This window comes from Fistularia commersonii, chromosome 20 (assembly GCF_037954325.1).
Source record: "Fistularia commersonii isolate RoL2024-O1a breed Wild chromosome 20, RoL_Fcom_v1.0, whole genome shotgun sequence".
In the NCBI taxonomy this organism is placed as follows: domain Eukaryota; kingdom Metazoa; phylum Chordata; class Actinopteri; order Syngnathiformes; family Fistulariidae; genus Fistularia; species Fistularia commersonii.
The window spans coordinates 8,568,629-8,591,713 of NC_141303.1; the positions used below are offsets into that span (position 1 = coordinate 8,568,629).

Consider the following 23,085-nt stretch of genomic DNA (forward strand, 5'->3'; position numbering starts at 1 on the left):
GTGTTGTTGAGCAAAACACTGAACCACTAACCAGTCCCCTGGCGCTGATAGACAGCAGACAACTGCTCATGATTCATCCATGATAGGTTAAGTGCAGAGAAGGAATTTCCTCACAAGGGATTAATATAGTATAAATTATGAATTACAAATGGCTATATTTGCTTATTTTGTGTTAGAAGCACTTTGTGTATTTATAGTCATCTATTTGAAATTGATTCATGTTACTTTAAAATAAAAGTCCAACTATCATAAACAAATCAGTATTTATCACCAGCACTGTGCCCCTTCTTTGTGATGAGTTGAAGTAGTGACGATAAAAATATACAGCCCACATAACATCTATATCAATAGATGGAGTTCACTCAAACAATGCAAAGACCCTCAAAACTATGGTGTGGACATCCATATGTCTAGATGGTGCTGTTATCAAAAAACATCGTCCCAGCTAAGTGGTCTCACTGCTCCCACTGTTGGCGCCATGATTATAGATATCCATCATTGTGTGAAAAGAAACCTTTAAGATGGCAGAGTGTAAGAGACAGTTGGTTGTGAACTTGGGTTTGTGGTATGGCCTAAAATCACATGGAAACAAATTTACATGTGTCATCATCCACGTCCTAAAGCTCCAGCTCAGCCAGATTTCTCTAGCAGTTTTATGCCACACCAAATATACATGTATGTGTGTGTCACTCACTTAATAGAGCTTAATGGGAGAAAACTGACATCCAAGGACTTCCCCAGCTTAACACTCCATAAATTACATGCTGCAGCTGCAGCTAATAGTATTACAGTCTGTACCTTGACAGGCAAAGAAATGTAGAAAAACCTACTTGTAGTATTTGGTAAAATGTGTCAAATAACAAAGAGTTTTCAAAATAAAGTAACTTGTCACCTTGGAACAGGTAAATATGTGTACTTCAAATGAGTCTCACATTGGCAATCTGACACGTTTACTTTTGACCATCAGCAATTTTAACACCGTGTAAATGGACATGGGTAGGAGAGATGAAACAGTTATCTGCATCCAGCTTTTATACAACCGACCACGGCTTGCAGATTCTAAACCTGGAATGTTTACTTTTCCACTGCTCTGTCCATCACCTGTTTACATTCAACTGAACCTGATCCCTGGTAATCGGGCCAGTATAAAGACCGTAGCCTATGACCCAACAGGTTGCCAGATGTCATAGCATCTATGTTAGCGCCAATGTGCTTGCTGCACTGGTCCCTGTGATGGGACACTTTCCCGCAACTCTGCCTGATTTGTCTGCTCCCCTTGTCAGTTTGATCTCTTGGACTTTTTGCTGGCTTGGTAACTCACTCCTTGCTTGTTTAGATCACATCAGATATCTACTCCTGTCAGCTTTTACTGTCCACAATAATTGACATTGAATGGAAGATCCTGTGATGGCCCTGCTTCAATTAGGTACTTATCTCGCACCACACAATCCCAAAAATCCCCTACTCCTCCAAGTCCTGTCACATCGAAGCTCTCAAAGGAGGCAACCTTTGAATAATTAAGGGTCAAAGCTCAAGCCTCGGCCATATTTCTCATAAAGTTCTCATTGGTCTTTGAGAGACAAACAGGATATGAAACTTGTTAACAGGCCTTATTTAAATCAAGGTAAATAAAGTACAGTTCAATGTAATACTGGTTCTCTTGAGTTCAAGCAAAGTGTGAAAATTGAACATTTATACCATGACACAATATTGACATGTGCTTAAGCCATGTGTGTTCCAGAGTATAAAATCCAATTTTACACCTGGGAATTTTGAGCTCTTCTAAACTCTATAAATCACTGTCAAAATAACATCTCGTTCACAGCAAGTCAAAGGGCAGAGCGGAGAGTGTCGATTTTGGGCAGCCAAGTCAAGGTTAAGAGAGCAGTCACACGATGATGAATGGATGATGAATTACTCCGGAGAAAGGAAGTGTCGTGTGACATTTGCGAGGATCTGTCTAGGAAGTGAAAAGGCTTGTGTGTGATCCTAGGTTGGAGCAGTTTGAAACAAGTTGAAAATTGGGCATGAGATGGTTATGTAATAAGAAAAGAATATTTTGAATCAAAGTGTGTGGCTTTTTTTGTCTTACCAGCTAGTTCATCATCGGGCCACCATCCTAGCTCACAAGCCTTGCAGGTGAACTCATCCTGGACATACTCATTGTCTTTACATGTGGTGCAGATCCAACAACAACTCACTTCACCCTTCCTGATCACCTAGTGCAAAAAGGGCAGACAACAGCAATGAGAAAAAAAAACGTCATCATTTAAAGACATAATATTTACAGCTCAGGGTCCAAGATTATTGAAAGCGAACAGAAACTAAAATATTAAATACACCCTTTTTTGGTCATCAGTATTAAAATCAAAACCAGTAGATCAGAAAAAGAGAAAATATTGTTCAAGGAATGGGTTACCAAACTTGAAAATTCAAACTTCACTTGTTTTTGCTTTTCATTTATTTATATGAACAATGAAATCTGGTCCCAGTATCTATCAATTGCTTGGGAAGTGGCTGCAGCATCCAAAAGGAATACAAGTGTGGAGTTATTAAAATAATTTTATTGTTTTTTTGTAGATTTTCACATGAAAGTCATTAAAAAGGCTTTGGCAAATGTGGGTTTGCGGGGTGTGTTGGGGCATATCGTAAGTATTTTTGTTTTATACAGTTCTGTAAATACATTGATATAAAACAACCACAAGAAGTGGACGCTGACTTCTGTGTGTCAAAACATTAATAGAACTGTGACAAGGAATCCATCAAAGTAACCTGAATTATCAATCCACAAAAGTCAAAACTATTTTTTTTCAGTATATGATATATAGCATCCAGCCAGACATACTGTTCATATGATGAGCGTTCCTTTTTCTCTCTGCTCTCAGAGAAGCTGTTACAAGAACTATGGTATGTAAAACAGACTGATAAGTGGGGCAGGAAACAAAGTAGACCGAGGGGGAAATGTGAGCAGCCAGGAAAGGGGGTGAACACTCCCTCAGGGCAACATGGTTTCTAACTTGACTGAAAATTGTCGGTAAGCCATAACATGTCTCCGAACTGAGGTCAATACCACATATAATTACAATTATTTGAGAATCTGGCTGGTTATCTCAGTTAGATGTGAAAGATTTAGGTAAGGTTTTGTGATTAAAAAATGAAAATTTCTCAGGGATATTTCTCAATTCTTGTACTTGTTATAAAACATATGGAACATGATTAAAAAAAAAAAAGAACGCCAGGGAAATATAGCTTGCCAATGTAAAAAGCTTTTGATGATTACCAAAAAGAAAATGTGAAGATTTCTGAGCCGTTATGAAAAATCCATTATATTGTAGTAGTGCTAAAAGAAGATTTTTGGGATTGCAATCCCTCTCTTTTTCAACAGATAAGCGCTCTTATGTTTTTCGCTCATCACAGTGATTTCATGTTGCCAAAGCTAGTCCAAACGGAAACATCTCAACATCTAATGGCTGACCTGCCATGACAGTCTGTCCCAGAGGAACAATTTTTCCTCACGTCACTGATTGCCTGCCTTTTGATTTTCATACTCAACGAACATGATGTTCTCTCAGAGTTGTGCCCCTCTAGCATTAAAACAAAACTATACACTTCTCGACAATGCATTTGAACAGTATGTATAATGGGGCTGGCGGGGGGATCATCCTTGGAACTAAACATTCCTGATTTGATTCCCGTCTCCTCCTTGTCTGTTGTAATGTTCTTAAACAAGACACTGAACCCCTAACTAGTCCCCTGGCACTGATAGACGGCAGCCAACTGCTCATGGTTCATCCATGATGGGTTGAATTCAGAGAAGGAATTTCCCCACGGGGGTTTCAATAAAGTATAAATTATCATTATCTTCTTTATTTCCCAAAACATCAACCAGATAACTGACATTTTCTTTATGTGTGTTGCCATCTGACAACCTCAAAATACCCGGGTTAGACTGTGCCTCTGGACTGTGCTTGTATGGTCAAAGGTTATTGGTGAGTTTCATGTGTGGTCCTCTGTACATATTCAAACCATCTTAATCTGGCATCACTGACTTCATCAAAAAAGTGCTGCTACTCTGGAATCATTCCTGACCCTGTCCGTCCTCAGCACTCCCAAAGAGAACCTCAATATTTTCATCTCTGGAGACAGTGGCACTGAGGAGGCGGAGCTAGAGGTAGAGTACTATTCTGTAAATTGTCTTAGACAGTGCATCATTCTTTCTTGCTGATCAATAATTACCCTTGACACCTTTATCCACCCATTTGAACCCGCCTGCATATGTTTCTTTACCTCTTTTCCACACTCTGTTGCTCTTTATGGTTGATCAATTTTACTCCTCTGTTGATTCCACAACTTTGCACGTCTGCCTTGTTCTTAAAATTCAGCACCAGCACATTTCTACATTTCTCAGGCATCCTCTCACTCTCTAAGACTGTGTTGAACTATCAAGTCAAACTGTGCTGCAGCCACTTCTATACCTACACAGGTATATGTGATGATACATCATCAGGACCAACTGTCTTTGCAATCTTCATCCCCTCTATTGTCCTTCTCACTTCGCCTTTCCTAATTCTTGCTACTTTGTGGTCCACAACAGTGTTTTGCTCCTCGTTTTCTTTCATTTTTCCCGTTCATCAGCTCTTCAAAGTACTCTTTCCAACTTCCCATCACACTTCTGGTGACTGTCAAGAAATTTCCCTCTGTTCTATATTACCCAAACCAACTGCATGTCCCCTCCCATCTCTGTTTCAGCAACTTTTATAAATCATTTTCTACCTCCTTACTGTCCAACCTAGCAGACAAGCCATCGTATACCATTTGGTTTTTTTTTCTCGACACTTCACCTTGTGCCGCATCCCCCTATACTCCTGTCTACTCTCTTCGGGCTCCTCAGTGTCCCACTTCTTCTGAGCTAACCTCTTTTTCTGCACACACTCCTGCACTTCTTCATTCCAAAACCAAGTCTCCTTATCTACTCTCCAACCAGATAAAAAGGAAGAAAGAAAATCAGTGTAAACCATGTCTTCACATGTATATGCAAATTCCTGTATCAAACAAAATGGTGGCACTGAGGCTCCAGAGATTTTGAGATAGTTTTTTGAAAGACTTGCATCATTATTAAAAACTTTAAATTTATATTCAAAGACAATCATCATGTGCAAAGTGATTTAAATTCTCTTTGCTCTGTTAGGAGTGTTTCTGCCAACTAAATTAAAATCAAACGTCAATATCTCAGCAATGTCAGTTTTTTCCATTGTTACTATAAAGCGCCATAGTAAAGTCTCAGAATAATAGATATATTTTGCGTTGCTGATCATAAACATCTGAATTCAGTAATCTGAAGCCATGTCTCCAGACAGCTTGACACTGTTGATATAGCAGGAAATTAGCACCCCACACCATACAGTATCTCACAACCTGTCCTCTGATAAATGGCTCCTTCATCAGACTGTGTGCCTCAACTGCTCCATCACATTCCTTTGAACACTGATTTTTTATTTTTTTTTCTGCATATAAAGGTCTCTCCAAAGTGGAGAGACTCATCTATCGCTCACCTCTCCCTGTCACATGGTACACTGCTAGGCATATTCATTATTCGACCTGAGATTGTATTCCATTTTCATTTTAATAAAAAGTAGAGGAAAAAAAAAAACATAAATTCTTCATTACCCCACCATTTAATAAAACTCATCATATGTCTCTTAAGAGAATGTCCACATGTGAAACATCAGCACTATTAGCATAATAATCTATTTTCATTTTACATGTAATTCAGAAAGCACAAATTAGAGCCATGTGCCAAGAATGAAATGAATAAGAAGAAGCAGAAACCAGACTTGACGATATAGTAAATCCAACAGGAGACATTGGGTTTTCCTGACGAAAATCAGACACACACACACACACACACACACACACACACACACACACACACACACACACACACACACTCACAAAGAAATAGGGTAGTTTGACAAATGTAGGTCAAATGAATGGTTAACTACAACTTGTTTCAGCTATTATCAGGCAACTTACAGGTGCCTCAGACAATAAGATTCACTGGGATATAACCTTGATGACATAAATACCTTCATACATGATTTTTTATCAAGCAATTGGCAGTTGCAAGCAGAAAATGTTGCCCATAGGAAGATGACTTGTCTACCTTTATCTGTCCTTTGGAGCAGGGCTCACTACACACTGAGCGGACCATATCGCTGTTGTTCATCCACAGCTTGTTGTCATCAATGTTCAAGATACCCTCATGCCAGGAGCCAACATTTATGTAGTCATAGCGGTCATCCCCAACACTTTGGAGATTCATGATGTCATACCTAAGCAGAGAGAGGGCAACATAAAAGTGAGTGAGAATTGTTTTGATTATTGCTAAAGAAAGAAAATGAGACTTGACAAGTTGGGCAGGGAAGGAATCACATCAAAAAATAGAGGCAGAGACAAATAAAGAGGGAGGGAATGGGAGACAAATCCCGACAATTCTTCTAGAAAACCTTTTCTCACCTTAAACGTCTTTTGAATAGCCTTGTAATTGTTAGTGTGCAATCAGCTGCCTATCCCAATGCAGAATTTGGCCTTAATTTAGAAATGAACCTGGGGTACATGCACCTAACCTTTAGCTGACAAAGGAATGACACGGCTATGTTTTTTTGACTGTCAGTTGATGTCTGTTGTACTGAGGACAGATGAAAGTGGTTTCCACTGTGGGCAATCCAGTGAATCGGTTCCAGTCCAAACGAATTACATCCTTCTGTGCTCATGATTGGCGCACACATGTCTGTGTGTGTGCCAATGAGAGAGGAGTAATTCACAAAGGACGAAAAAAATCTCAATTTAAATTTCTTGTCAAATAATCTCAAACCATGTTAGTCCTCCCCCCTTTCTCACCTCCCTGGGGTGTCTCCATTTTCATCAAAATAGATATCCTCTCCTGAAACTCCTCTGAAGGATGTTTTAAGCAGGTAGTCCAGCAGTTTGCTACCATCGATTGGGTCCATGGCCTCACAGAGGCCTGTCTGCCCTGGACACAGTTCCTTGTGCATATCATGGAGGCCATGGGCCATGGCATAGATGGCATTGATGACAAAGCCCATCTTACTATCCTGAATATAGTTTTCATGCAGACTCTCATTTCCTGTTGGAGGAGAGGAGAATAAAATATTAAAAAAGGAAAGCCTTTGGATGAGAGGTTTGTTGCCAGCCATGTGTTTATATGTTGGTGCAAAGTGCATTTACACTAAAAAGGTTGTACTATAATCTAAGGTAACTTGCTTGTCCCTTTAGGGCTGGAAAACCTGATACAAAAAGAATTTTCTTTTAGAAACACAATATTTAATCACAACATGAACTTGAAGGCAAAATTAGAAAGCAGTTGTGGAGAAACGTTGTAAGGAAAAGTATTGTTAATATCATGTATAAAGGTATTTCAGGGCCCCGTCATTGTTAAACTGTTGCAGAGGATGGGTATAAAAATAAAACAATGGAACATAAGCTTTCAGTGTTTAACTATTAATTTGGTTTTCCATTTGCAACCTCGGACTCTGCATTTGAAACACAGTTTAAAAATTTATACTTCTGTTTTTGACATTGACATGCACATTCTTTGAAAAAAAATTGTGTCACCGTACAATAGTTTTCAGTGATTTGGGAAAAAAGTGCAACATATTCTCATGGAACTGCTCAAAATTCAAATGAATAGTTGTGCTGAAAAATTCATTCTGAAAATCGACTACCACAAATGCCAAGCAGGGTTAGCCACCTGCAACTCATGAACCCAAAAAAAAAAACCGAAGAATTTGAATTCAAAAATTATAGACAGGAAGTTGAGGTCATAACAATCGACCGGCCTTGGAATGAGCAAGGACACGATCGAGCACCTGCTGGTCGACAGCGCCAGACACAAGCTTTTTTTGGTTCTGAGAATTTTGGTATGCAACTTTTCATTGGAATTCATTCATAAGAACCGTTTCATGAGATAGAGCAGTGTGCGCTGGGTGAGCCATTCCTTTGTGCAGTTGTTTTTTTAAGTGTCAGGCCATTATCTCCATTTTCTCACCAAGTGTTTAACATAAGAGTTTGACTGATGCAGTCTTTACTCCCATCAAGAACCTGCCAGGATCAAGCAATCTCCCCATTTGACAAAATTGCAGTTTCAAGAGAGGTTCTAAGAGTGAGCGTTGCGTTTGATAAAGCATCAATCAAAGTCTTCCCGTCTTGAAAGAGTGTGTGCTTATAGAGTGCAGGTGCATTTTCTATCAAAGCTGTCAATAGTCTAACTAGAAAAATCCACTTACCGCCTTGAAGGTCTTTGGAATTATAGACATGTTTAAAAAGTGTGAAATGGACAGTAAAATAATGTGGGAAAGGGACTATGACTGTATTTCTCTAATATAATAAGCAAAGAATGTATATGATAGTATATTGAACTTTACATTTGTTGCAGATAATCACTGTTAAGTTTTCATTTGGATATGTTGTTAAATTGCAAGTGAAATATTATTGATTCAAGAATACGATTTACCGTGGTCACCTTTAGGTAGCAAAGGGAAAATGTGTTCAGAGAGAAAAACAGAAAACAATTGAAAGTTTTAATAATCCTTTCATGAGTTAGGATGATACTTTTATTAACAGCTAGCTAAAAGTTTATAGGTTGATGCAATATTTAAAAATGAGTGAATAATTCACTTGTAACAGCTCCATTCATTGTCAGAACCTGCAAATGTAAACAAGAAATATAAAACACATAAAACACTGATTCCACTTACCAGAGCAGACTTTCTTGTAGTTCTTGTTTTCTTGCGGATGGCCAGGCAGACGGCACTGGAAACGGTGTTGCCAGAACTCAGGGAACCAAGGGTTTCTGGTGTTTGTATCCAGACGCAGCTTCAGATAGTAGTCATCAAATGACTTGACAACTTCTGACTGGAGTTTCATGGTGATTCCTCCGTCTGCTTCCTGTTCATAGCCCTCCACAACCTCATAACGGTCTGCCCATCCATCACTGCAGCAGTGAGAGAAAGAAGAGGCTGTGATGAAAAGATCACAGGGGGAACCATAAAAGATTATAGTACTGATTTACTACAAACAATTATCATTTTGACATAGAGCAAAAGCTAAACAATGACAATACTATGTACTTGACACTGCCAAACAGGTCTTACATCAGGATTGCTGTTACAAATTACACCTCACACTGTATAACTGACGAGCACTGAATGCTCATAAATCCATGCACTAGATCAATATTACTGACCCCTGCAGGAATTCATATGAATGAATGAAATTCATACGTAAAATCACAATCAAGAAGTTCCGCAAGACCTCTTTCAGGAAATTGTCTATTGTTAATTTAGGACGAGACACATTCATTACATTTGTCAACACAAAATACACAGATCGAACCCTCACAGAGAGTTGTCATCAAATGCACAGATATGATTAGAGGCACAATACTTCAAATTAATAAAATCACATGGATTTGCAATTCACACACTAATTTGGCACATTTCGGTTCTAACTTCAGTGATCATATTTCATTGAGTTCTGGAATAGTTGCCATCTGCATAAAGGCAAGAAGAGAGTATTGTAGAATTATTATGGTGTGCAGCTGACAGTACAAGATGTTATGCTGTAATGGAAGAAAATATACAGTATGTCTAATGGATTCCCTCAAACTTACATTATAGGTGACTGGAAGTTAGTCAATACAATTGCTATTTGGACTCAAATATGAGTGCAAGGGATCCCATTAAGCATAGCTGGGGAACAATGAGGAATGCATTGTTAAAAATTGTAGTTTATACAAAATGTGGAAAAATGTGTCTACTATTGAACCTAAAATGTTCATAATGCAGCAGATTATTAAAATATCTGGGTACCTGATGAAGTAAAATCTTATTAATTAGCAAAGTTATGACATGATATTTCATTACAATAGGCTTTGTTACAGGGAGTAACAGCTGACTGCTTCACTTGTGAGGCGCTCTTTGTTATTGGATTTATTGTCAATTTATCTTAACTTGGTCAGTTTTATTCTTACATAGCAGCATGACGACTGATAAAGTTTTTTTATTATTATTATTGATCAATATGTTACTCATTACTTTTCTTGTATTATAATAGTAATAAGATATTTTCCTCTTATTTTTTTTTTAAAAGCTCGATAGAGTTTGTTTCCCGCTGTAACTATGTGGGAATTTCTACCCCAACAATTTTTTGGGGTGATTGGTGAGCATGGAGTGCAATGGTGAACACCTGTGAAGGAGAGACAGAAAAACAAATTAACAGATAGACATCCTTGCTCTGGGCTCCTCTCTTTCTTCTTGAGCCATTGCAGCTCTGAATTTAGGCTTTGTGTTTCTATATATGGGTTTTGGGTTCTAACTGCACTATTGACAGCATCTCACCAATTAGGCTGGCTCACAATGGAACCAATTACATGGCACATGTTGGATGTTCAGTGTGATAGATAGGGATGTTGTTGTGATTTTCTGTGTGTGTGTGTGTGTGTGTGTGTGTGTGTGTGTGTGTGTGTGTGTGTGTGTGTGTGTGAAGGTGTCAATGTCTGACCTTTTCATCAACAACTACTCTCATTGACCCCAATGTCAGATTGAAGGAATACACAATGAGACCAGTGTCATGAAGCTAGTGTCTGCTTCTTTCGGCTTTTCCCTCCCGTGGCGGCCACAGCGCATCAACGTTCTCCATCTAACCCTATTCTCTGTATCCTCCTCTCTCACACCAACTACATACATATCCTCTCTCACTATGTCCATAGATCTTCTCTTTGGTCTTCCTCTAGACCTTCCTCACTTCACTTTTACTAATCTCCGATAATTTGTTGTCTACAATAGTCGCCTCTTCTACCCTTCCCTTGCTTTCCTTTTCCTCATTCATCAGCTCTTCAAGTACTCTTTCCATCTTCCCATCACCCTTCTAACATCTTTCGATACGTTTCCCTCTTTGTCCTTTATCACCGGGACCTGCTGTACATCCTTTCCATATCTATCTCTGTTTTGCCGACCTGTATAAATCATTCTCTCCCTCCTTACTGTACAACCAAGTATAAAAGTAATTGTACGCCCTTTGTTTGGCCTTTGTTACCTCTAAAATTACCTTATTCTGTATCTCCCTGTATATCTGTCTGTTCTCTTCAGTCCCCTCAGTGTCCAACTTCTTTGTTGAACGCTTTCTCTGTATAAACTCCTGCACTTCCTCATTCCACCACCAAGTCTCCCTATCTACTTTCCTTCCAGACAATATAACAAGCGCTCTCCTACCTGTCTCCCTGATCACATTAGCTGTAAATTGTCCAGTCATCTGGAGATCTCCCTGACCATCCAGAGCCTTTCTCAACTCAACCCTGAAAATCATACAACACTCCACCCTTTTCAGCTTCCGCCACTTTGTCCTCTGCACTGTCTTTGTCCTCTTGACGTTCCTTGTCACCAGAGTCATCCTACAAACCACCATCCTAAGCTTTCAGGCTGCACTCTCACCTGCAACTACTTTGGAGTCACTGATCTCAGGTTACGGATCTCAGGCCCGTGCCGCCCTGAGGCTGCATTTGTTATAAAGCTAGTGTAACCCTCCTCACAATGAAGCGCATAAAAATCCAATATTTAGATTAAAGGAAACTGAGAAAAGGACACCTTTTTGTTTAGCAGCTATTCAAATGTATGTCAAGCTGCTCCCAGTTTCCCCTTAAATGATCACATTTCCAACCTTAAGTGGGCTACCCTCCTTTTATCAGCACAGAATGCAGAATTAGCCAAATGAAGCTGAAAATACAGTGTGTTATAGCAAATTTCTAGCTGAGTCTTGTCTTGATCATTAGTAATTTTAGACCATATAACTTCTTAAGATTGTCAAAGGCACAAAATACACGACAAATGCATACTGTAGGTTATATTGAAAGGCACAAGGGGCTTTACAACACACATGCATACTGATTTCTCTATAATCACAATAAAGCCAATTTTCCCACTATATTTTGCTCCTTTGTTTAAAGCAAGTTTTTTTTTTCTATTTGCTCACTATCAACATAAATATCCGAACAAAAATTAAGAGACGATGATTCCAATAGCAAATATAAAACTTGTACAATCTTCAATGTAAAACAGGATGACAGCTGATCAGCTACCATCAAAATATGAGTAGTTAAGACACTTATATATTGTAAATTCAGTTGTTATCCAGGACATAAATATGATATACCCTTTTGGCTGGATAGAGCCAGTTCATATTGTATATGCTTTGTTGATGCATGAACACTATCACAGGGGCCATCAGAGATAAATTTAGCATACTATGGTATTCTATGTGGTTATTTTAATTGTTTTTTGTAATTTCACTTCATTTTCTTTTCTGCCTTTTAATTAGGTATATTTGAGGTTGGGAGACTTGGGGTCGGATAATTTATGGATCTCTTTCAGAAAAGACAAACTTTTCACTGTTTAAAATCAAACATAGAATCACAACTGACAAGCTTAAGTCCAACTCTTGTCAAAAACTCAACAGGATTACAATTATGCTGTTACACCTGTGTAACTGGCCCATCTGACTCAGTGGTAATGAGAGCTGACCTCAAGATTGGTTCATTGTTGTTTTGTCCAAAGCCCACTCATGACACTGAGGTACCCATTTGAGCATTTATATATATATATATATATATATATATATATATATATATATATATATATATTATTAATCCTTGGTGCTTTAGATGATTAAAATGAGTCATTTGGCTGTAAGAGTTCACATATCCACTTTAATTAGTTGATTCTGGTTTTATAAGTTTATCTATAGGGCCGTATCAATGCTATTATCTAAATCGACAGACCTGCTAAATATTTTCATGGAAATTGTGGAATATTGCGAAATGAAAGAAAACATAAATAAATGAAAAGTAAAAGAAGAAAAAAGCAGAGACAAGACCCCACATTTGGCTTTTGTGAGGCAGTAAACACATCCTTGTATTGGACTGCAATTAAAGAATGTCAAGTAGTGAGGCAATATTGTCATTACAATGGGAATCTGTGTTACTGATGAATAAATGGCCAAGTTATGGATACAACAATACCATATATTGGGACCAGCACATTTCTTTATTTACCCCAAAATTACGGCCCTTTTAAGAACTGCTTTTTATGTTGAAGCAGACACATCAACCTGTGTCAAGGTTTCTGAATTTTTGTTACAAGTGATAAGATATGCTTTCTTCGGCAAGTTGAAAAAAATTGTAATAACATGGTCACTTAATTAAAATGCAGAGTCTGTTACAACGGAATAATGGGAAATGGATAAATTACAATTAAAAACAGACGAGATTGTTGGAGGATAGAAAACAGAAGTGCTGTTCAACATGTTATATAATTAAAGAACGATGTGTTGAGGACATGCTTCACTGTCTCTCACAGCGGAGGTTGTGGTGACATAAAATGACATTCCAGCTCAGGATTGTGCTGTCTGGCAGAACTCCATACAGCGCATCAAAACTCAAACCATCAGAGGCATGCCTGATGGGTCTAAATCTCATTTAATATCAAGCTGGTGTTCAATGTTTCACATAGCATTGTAGAGGTCCCCTTATTTCATAAACTCAATGAGATGTCCTTGAATAACACCTGTTTGAGTTGATTAAGAATATCGCAGCGGAAGTAGGCAGGACCTCAAACTCATGGTCTTAAAGAAACGCACCCTGACCCAAAGGTCAAAAATTGAATTCCAATATGTGTTACTGGGAAATGAATTGATCCAATCTGACAGGCTATGTGCTTAAAAAAATTGTGTTTTATCATCCATCCACATGGCTCACTTCACTGAACCTAAGATGCTCAACCTTTTATTTTACCCATCTGAATTTCTCACACAGGGGGACAACCTTTCCCCAGGGTCCATCATTCAGCATTTATACCGACCATGCTTAGAATGACGCCATAGATTTAGCAGGATCCATTTAGACAGCATGAGATTAGCTAAACAGGAACTATTTTATCTTGCTTTCCAAATGCAATCTGTATTATCTTAAGGTAGGGGATCAAGATGCACGCACACAGATGCCTCCATAATAACAGTACATCTGTCATTCATACTATGTTTCACCACTTTATTTTTCAACCAATATTTTTTCAAATAATATTTTTATTGACATGAAAATTCATACACTGTCATTATGATGATAACAGTAATCTAAAAGGCAATGTGTAACCGCAGATATAGGATAGAATCACAGCTGATTAGCTGTTATGAACATCTGATCAGTCAAGACATGACATCTAGCTTTGAGATTGTGTTAAAACTCAAAACTGGCATTCATTTAAATTCTGTGCAGTGTGGCTTTTGAGAACTGTGCTTTAACATATAAAAATAGAGCTCCAGATCTTAAGTAAGCCCTGATGGTAAAAATGTTAAACAGCTAGGCTCATTGGAATTGCAGAAGGAATGCATGTTCAGTGGGGGAGATGGTGCTCTACGACAAAGTCAAAGGTGCTGATGGTTGTGCTTGCTCTCTAGTGATTGAGACATATGACAGGAAATGAACAGAGTTCCACATGTCAAGCAGGAATGTAAAACATGAAGGGTAATTGAAGAATGTGACCTCTAACAAGTTCCATACATTGTTTCTTCACAAATTTGTCATAAATGTATTTGTCAAACTCTCTGTCTGGGGGCTGAGGTTGTATTGTTTGAGCTATGACTGATTTGGAATGTATATAGCCCTAAAATTGTCTGGGTGTGAGATCTAAAAATTTCATGGCAACACATTTTTTTATCAAGTGAATAAAATGTAATTGAAATGTGATTGTGTACATGCATTTATAAACCTGTTTTCACATGATAGATATGGTGACAAATGCTGAATGAGAGAGGCTAATACAAGCAAGGGAGATGGATAGTGTTATTAAAGCTTCTCTATTTCATAAAAATATTCACACATTAAGCATAAAAATTAACATGATTTTATGAGTCAAATGCACTATTCTTGACCTTTCCCTTGCAAACTCAAAGTGAGGGGTCACCAATGTCCAGTAGGTACAATTTACTGCCTGATATAACATGACAGAAATAGCTCAAGGAAATTGCATGAACACAGGGCAGGATTTTATACTCACACAGATTTAGCTTTGGCTATTTGATATCGTCTGGACAGTTTTTTGCACAACGACAATTAAAATTATGAAAATAATACGATTAATTAAAGGATGTTTTTAAACAGTATGACATATAGCCAATAGCCACACAGCTAAAAGAGATTTTGTCAGCATGGACAAATTATCTTTTTTTTTTTCCAAAACTTGAACAAAACAAGTCAACCATGTATCTCTATGTTCAACCAAATGCATTCAGCCAAATGTCAATATCCATTAGAATAGATGCTGTATATTTTCACAGTTCATTGTTAGAGAAGCAAAGTGTGTCACCGACTGGATAAATTATAGAGTAATCTTCTACAGTAAGAAGACTGAGAGAGTCCCTCAGCCTCCCCGATGGTCTGGTTTCAGTTTGATAGCACATTTGTATATTTATGAAATTGTGAATAAATCGGCGTGGTAGAGATTTAATCACAGACACTTTTTCCCATGGAGGCTGAGTGCAAAAAGATTCTCCAAAATGAGGGCAGGTGAATGATATTTATGAAAACAAAAGTTAAGATTGTCGATAGTATTCATCCAGCAATGAGAAAAGTTAACATCAAATTTTTGCTTTGAATGAAACAATATGATCTAACCTTGATCAAAAAAACAATGAATAACAAATATATATATACTTACATATGTGTGTAAATGCACACATATACATACATACAAATATACATAAATATGTGTGTGTGTGTGTGTGTGTGTGTGTGTGTGTGTGTGTGTGTGTGTGTGTGTGTGTGTGTGTGTGTGTGTGTGTGTGTGTGTGTGTGTGTGTGTGTGGCCTGTAATCTGCCAATAATTGCAGTGGAGAATGAATCAAAAGTATTCAGAATGGAACATTGCTTGTTTGTGAATTTCCATTTATCGGATTTTCTGTGTTGCTTAGAATATTGATGTCGATATCACATATCAATTCTGCACTTTGTGCCTCCTCTGAAGGAGTCAGTGGCGACAGCTCATTACATGTAAATAAAACGAAAATATTCAAAAACAAACCATGAGTAAATGCATCACATATATTTTGTCTTGCGTGGCCTTTGACTCTACAACTAATAAGAGTGATTTACAGTTTGGTGATGAGAGAATGACAGTAACCTATTTATGTGTCTTACATATGTGTCTTACAAGAAAATCAATATAGAATAATAGCTAAAAAATGTCAGTCTTACACACTTCATATTTACATTTTGGATGTTCCACATTAAGTGTTATACTGGTCAATGATGTATGAAAACTTACACTATATGAAAAAATATATACGGCTACAATTAGTGGAACAAGGACTCAATTTGACACTTAAACAAGAACATTCCTTTGTCAGACAAAAAATACAATTAAAGGATATCAGAATATTCAACAACATTCAAAATATTGAAAAACTATTTTTTCCCACCTATGAAAACATACCAAGGTGTATGGCGTGAATATGCTTTGTATTCTAGTGGCACTAGAATATTTAAAGTATATAACGATAACATATCAATTTGAAAGGCTTGTTCTGGTGTTTTGAAAATTTACATCAACAAAGGCTACTTATGGTTTAAATGGAGAAATATTAAAGATGTGTATGTGGGTGTACTGTCCAGAATATTGGGAAAATCACATACATTTGATACAACGCCCCAAATTACATCTATCAATTCAACAGTGATATTATAAGTCTAAAACTAATTAAGACAGACTGATGCAAAACTGTATTTTTCATTCATCTTTTTACAAATACTTCCCCATGAATGCATTGTTTTTCTGCCTATCTACCAGACCTCTCAGCAATATTTAATCCATCCAAACCTTGTATGGTTAAATGAATGCTGCTCTTTTTCCAGTTTGTGTACTATAGTTCACCATTCATGTGTGTATTATTATTCATAGCATTATCTATAAATTATAATTGGGGGACAAATATTTACAATGGAAAAGATAAGCATATTATTGACATGGCTGTAGGCAGGATTGATATAAATATTTCTATGCAGCTAATTGTAAATGCTTTTTCATTATTCAACAGATGCAATCGCAAAATCCTTGATTACTTTCACGAGGCATTTCTAAGTTACTCGGAAATGGTTCCCTTAAGGTATTGCAACAATAATGTGGTCTCAACATAAGATCAAATTCTGTATTGTAACTAAGAGGAAGTTCTCAGACATCAGACATTCTGAGATGGGAGTTTTATGTTTGTTGTTACGCTGACAGATTGGATGAAACATCAGCTGTAAGACAATGAACTAACTCAACAAGGAGGAGGCGTGAGTGTATCATGTCTAATGCACACACACACACACACACACACACACACACACACACACACACACACACACACACACACACACACACACAGAAATTATATGTATTTATGTATAGAAGAAGAGTATTCATAATCTGTATAAATAGAATATGAGAATATGTCAAAAAATAAATAAATATATACATATATATATATATATACCCATATGTGTATATTCATATAAGTCTATATGAGTGTGTGTATATATATATATATATTTATATATGAACATGTACACACACACACACACACACTCTCACACACAAACACATCTTCTCCCATCTTCTCTTCCCTTTATGGCTTTCTTGACTGTCCCCTACCCACCGCTCAACCATGCTCCACATTCTCTCTCCCATTTTGAGACCTTATACTCATAACTAATGTATCAGTCAGCATTGTGCTCATACTGGAAGCCAAATGATGTTTCTAGGAAGTGAATTCACCAAGGGAGTGAAGCATGGTGGGTTTTACAGAGAGGATGGCACACACACATCTCGAGAAAATCATGAAATGAGAAGGAGAGAAACCTGCCTCTAGTCTTAGACTATATGAAATACATGTATTTTTAAAGGCAAATGAAATCATGTAATCATTTTTATTTGATGACACAATACAGATTTCTGGAAGCTTTCTTGAAGACATCCATTTGTACACTGAAAATATTGGTGAGCATGCCTCAATTTGTTTTATTTTATTAAATACAGGAAAAAGTCTCAAAAAATTAATAATGCTTTCCTGATATTTACAGGTTCCTTTAAGATGGATTAGATCAAGGATGCTCAATGATTATTTTACATGTATTCTCTATATGTCTATGATTCTGACAGAGAAAAATAGTCGCCTACTTTGGCATTGTTTCAGACACTTTTACCAACGATAAGATTTCTCCCTGCTCATGCACCACCATTTGCCAAAGCACTTGCAAGAAGTCAATCGGTAACATTCCACATCCTCCGCGCTTTCCTTTCTTTGATGGGGAGGAGATTAAAACCAAGGAGATGACAGGAAAAAGGCAGCTAAATGTGTCATGCCATAACTCTCTCTCTGGCTCCCTAAATGTTTCATTTATTCAAGCTCTGAGCAAAACTACAGTCTCCCTGTTACAGAAAATCGAACAGGACAGCAAAATGCAGAGATGCATGACACACGAAATATGGGTTAACAGCTGTCTTTGTACCCAAGCAGTCTAAAAAGACAGTTAAGCAATACAAGTGACTACGTAGTGCCAAACTATTATAAACGTATTTTCACTTTCCTGTGTAAGAGTCCATTTTGTCACATCTAGAGGACAAAAAACAAGACACAAGAAAGCAGAGGAAATGAGATCTAGACCAAGTCTCTTCCTTCAAGACAGTGACAGAAATTAGTGTTACATGCATGAAAGCAGCTTATGTAAATTATGTGCAGTAATAACAGTGTTCATGCAGCATTTAAGTGAGAGAGAAACAAATGGCTCTAATTGCACAAGAGAAAGCAGGCAGATGTGTAGGCTCATTCTATGTTGCCATTCAAACCCGGTAATGTGGCACAGGGCGTGTAGCAGGAGAATGGATGCATATCTGGTTTTAGAAGCTGCAAAATATACAGCATAGCACAAAGGTTTGAATTCCATGGTGTCTCCATAAAAGCGAATACCCGAATAGTCAAGATTCTGAGGTTCCATTTCCAGTTTAAATGGAACAGAATTTTATATAAGTTGCCCCCAAGATATTTCTGTTAAAAACAAAGGCACTGCCAGATGGTTTCAAGGATATAATGTATCAGGGAGAGCGTATAAACAAACACTATTATATTTTTGGAACAGTTGTTCTATCATTAGACCTGATAATTTGACCACTCTGTGCTCAAGGGCTAACTGTATGCGTAGAAGATTGCTTGCATTTCCAATTTAAAAGACCTTTGGACATGAAGGAATCTCTAGAATTCTCTGAGGCATTTCCCCAAGTAATGTGTTAACTCAACTGAACTTTTCCTCACAGAATCACAGTGGCAATTTAAAAATACAAAGTCATTCTACCCCTTCTTGAGCTGTCACCTTACTGTGGTGGAGGGTTTGCGCATCCCAGTGATCCATGGAGCTACGTTGTCAGGGCCTTTATGCCCCTGGAAGGGTCACCAAAGGCAAACGGCCTCAGATGAGGGACCAGACAAAGAGCGGCACAGAAGACACCCCATGAAGAGCAACATAATTGAACCTAGTTTTCTTCTGCCCGGACGTGGGTCACTGGGGCCCCGTCCTGGAGCCAGGCCTGGGGGCGGGGCTTGATGGCGAGCGCCTGGTGGGCAGGCCTGCACCCATGGGGCTTGAGATGACTTGAAATGACATGGGGTGACATGTGGTCTAACTACAGGGAGATCACACTCCCTAGCCTCCCTGGTAAGGTCTATTCAGCGGTGCTGGAGAGAAGGGTCCGCCAGGTTGTTGAACCTTGGATCCAGGAGGAACAGTGTGGTTTTCATCCCAGTCGTGGAACAATGGACCACCTCTGTACCCTCGGCAGGGTCCTCGAGGGGGCATGGGAGTTTGCTCAAGTCTGCATGTGTTTCGTGGATCTGGAGAAAGTATTTGACCCTGTCCCACGGGCAATCCTGTGGGGGGTGCTCCAGGAAAATGGGGTACCGAACCAAGTTCTATGGGCTGTACGATCTGTGTCGGAGCTTGGTCCTCATTGCTGGTTTTAAGTTGGATTTGCTTCTGGTGAGAGATGGACTCCGCCAGCGATGCCTTTTGTCACCAAATTTCTTGGCACAGCCAGGGCGTCGAGGGGGTGTGGTTTGGTGGCAACAGGATCAAGTCTATGCTTTTTGCAGATGATGTGGTTCTGTTGCCTTCATCAGGTCATGATTTCCAGCTCTCACTGGAGCAGTTCACAGCTGAATGTGAAGCAGCTAGGATGAGGATCAGCAACTCCAAATCCAAGATGATGGTGCTCAACTTGAAATGGGTGGAGTGTACACTCCAGGTCAGGGAAGAGGTCCTGCTGCAAGTGAGGAAGTTCAAGTATCTTCAGGTCTTGTTCATGAGTTAGGGAAGGGTGGAGCAGGAAATCAACAGGCGGATTACTGATTACTGTGGCGTCTGCAGGGATGTGGTCTGTCGGGGTGAAGAGGGAGCTGAGACAGAAGGTGAAGCTCTCAATTTACCAGTTGATCTACATTCCTACGCTCACTGATGGGTACGAGCTGTGGGTAGAAGCCAAAAGAACAAGATTGCGGATACAAGCGTCCGAAATGAGTTCTCTATGAAGGATGACTGGACTCTCCCTTCAAGATGAGGTGGCAATGTCGGTCATCCAGGAGGAGATCAGAGTAGATTTGCTGCTCCTCCCCATGAGGTGGCTCGGGCATCTGGTCAGAATGACTCCTGGACTCATCCCAGAGGAAGTATTCCGGGCATGTCCATCTAGGAGGAGGCCACGGGGAAGACCCAGGACATGATGGAGAGACTGTGTATCTAGGCTGGCCTGGGAATGCCTTTAGGTCCCCCCAGAATAGCTGGACTATGTGGCTGGGGAGAGGGAGGACTGGGCCTCACTAGTCCAGCTGCTGCCCCCGCGACCCGACTCCGGAGTAGTGGTGGAAAACAGGTGGATGGATTGAAAGTCATTCTACTTACTGCTGAAGAAGTAATGTTGAGATGTAGCGATAGATGTTATGTTTCAACACCAGCTAAATATTCCAGGACCAATTTACTTCGAGCACAAGCAAAAATAAGCAGAGTTGGGTGCCTGTGACACAGGAATTTAATAAGCTCAGGAATTTTGTGACCTAAAGGTTCCTTGTCTGATTCTACAATCCATATCGACCTTTCTTGGACCTAAATCTTTGACTAATTTAAAGATAACTTGTCCTAATAAAATGACCAAAGACGTCTTTTGACATGCTTCCTATGACTTCCTTGTGGGTCAACCTACAAAATCTACAGAAAACACTTTAAATCATTAATACATGTAACCCCTTGAACCTTCCAGGAGTCCAGGACTAAGAGTGCTGGCCTGCAGTTCTACAACCACAACCAATAGACTGTGCATTGCTCCTCTATAATTACAAGAGACCTGAGTGTCCTTGATTTCACCCTGACACTTCGGCATAAGCTTTACCTTTGAGCAGTGTGATGGCCCTGCTCTTGAAATTCACCCTTCCTCACCCAGGTATATCCAGGTGTTTTTTGTCATTGTATTGCAGCCAACCCTCCAGCCTCCTCCTTTTTTTTTGTTTTCTTTCTATTTTTTTGTTTACAGACAATCGACCATAGCCCTGGGTAATCCACCTCCATAATATAGGTTTTTAATAGGGTCCAATGGGATTCCACATCCAAGGTCTCCTTGAGGATGCAGAAAATGTGTATCTATGCTTTCTGATGAACTTCAGTGTATGTGCACATTTGCGGCGTAATCAAGGGAACTTATTATTGACATAAGAGAAAGAGAAAGACAAGGGCCTCTCTGAATGACAATGGATGATCAGAGTGGATGTAAAGTAATGCAAAGTGGAATCTGCAGGCAAGGGATAAAGTGGGTCGGACACACTTTCCCATCTGGCTCTTGTCTAAAGAGCTGGTTCACTAAACTGCAATTCAGAATGCATCCACTTGTTTACATCATAACCCATAAAGTGTATTCTTTCTGCCAGAAGTGCTTTACCCAAAGCACCAGCTATTATTTGGATTGTTACACAAATTGTTCCTTTTTTTAAGCAGACCCTTTTTAATGACATTTGAGCAAAATACATATTTCATCAGTAAAAACAGATATGTGTTAATAAATTGATGATCCTATCTGTACCTGATTGGCAACTTCTATTAGGGGTTCAGCATAATCCAAGAGCAGCACATATCAGTTGCATTTTGACATAACTGTCATTTTTACACTCTACTGTTCCTTTTATTCTCTCTCTCTCTCTCTCTCTCTCAATCAGTCTCTCTCTTTTACCCCCCCATCCCCCTCTCAGTGACCCAGAAGCATTTTCTTCTGCCCATGGAGAATATCATAAAAGTTAAACAAGACCTTTCCCATCTCCTATAGAAACAGAAAAGGAGAAATATGGAAAGGAAGGCATTGGTTGAGCATCATTATAATGGATAATTTAAAAGGTATGCTTAGCATCTGAAAAAAGAGTGCTCCCCTCAAGAATTTATGCAAAGAATGCAAAAATGAATTAAATATAATACATACAACATAAACAGAGGCTCTGAGAGCAGCACTTCTGCTCTATTTCAACCAAAGGGAGATTTTGAAGTATAAAGGTAAAGCTTTTACTGGAATAATGTTAATGGTAATAATCAAATATTTAAATGCCAGCTAGTTAAGAGGTAGTGCACATCTTAATTTTGCAAGTGTTCAACTATAAACATCAAAAGTTGATGTGAGCATATCATTACTGGTATTGATGTGAAGTTGATGGGCAGCCTAAACAGGCGGACATAACTCTTGTAAGAAATAATGATTTTAGCCGCTAGTATCTGAATTTTTTTAAAGCCTTGAGTTTAAAATTGTGATCATAATCATCTAGGATTGCCTCTTTGTTGGAATAACCTTCAAAAATGAACTAAAGTCAGTACACCTCTGCGAATGTCCCTTAAGAGCTGCATTCTGACATAGTATGATGTGTAAATGTGCAAAATGAATCTTCTTGCCCTTTTCTACT

The 23,085-nt window shown here is 38.7% G+C and overlaps 1 protein-coding gene across 2 annotated transcripts in view; it reads right to left on the reverse strand.

Annotated features, from left to right (window-relative positions):
- The window catches only part of grm1a (glutamate receptor, metabotropic 1a), a 34,229-nt gene that overhangs the window by 4,936 nt on the left and 6,208 nt on the right, over nt 1–23,085 (reverse strand). For both annotated transcript variants that reach the window (XM_086167075.1, XM_086167074.1), the window contains exons 4-7: nt 8,778–9,013; nt 6,901–7,147; nt 6,164–6,332; nt 2,093–2,219 (exon numbers count right to left, since the gene is read on the reverse strand). In XM_086167075.1, the coding sequence (XP_086023201.1) occupies nt 2,093–2,219; nt 6,164–6,332; nt 6,901–7,147; nt 8,778–9,013 (779 nt within the window). The remainder of the gene's footprint in view (nt 1–2,092; nt 2,220–6,163; nt 6,333–6,900; nt 7,148–8,777; nt 9,014–23,085) is intronic.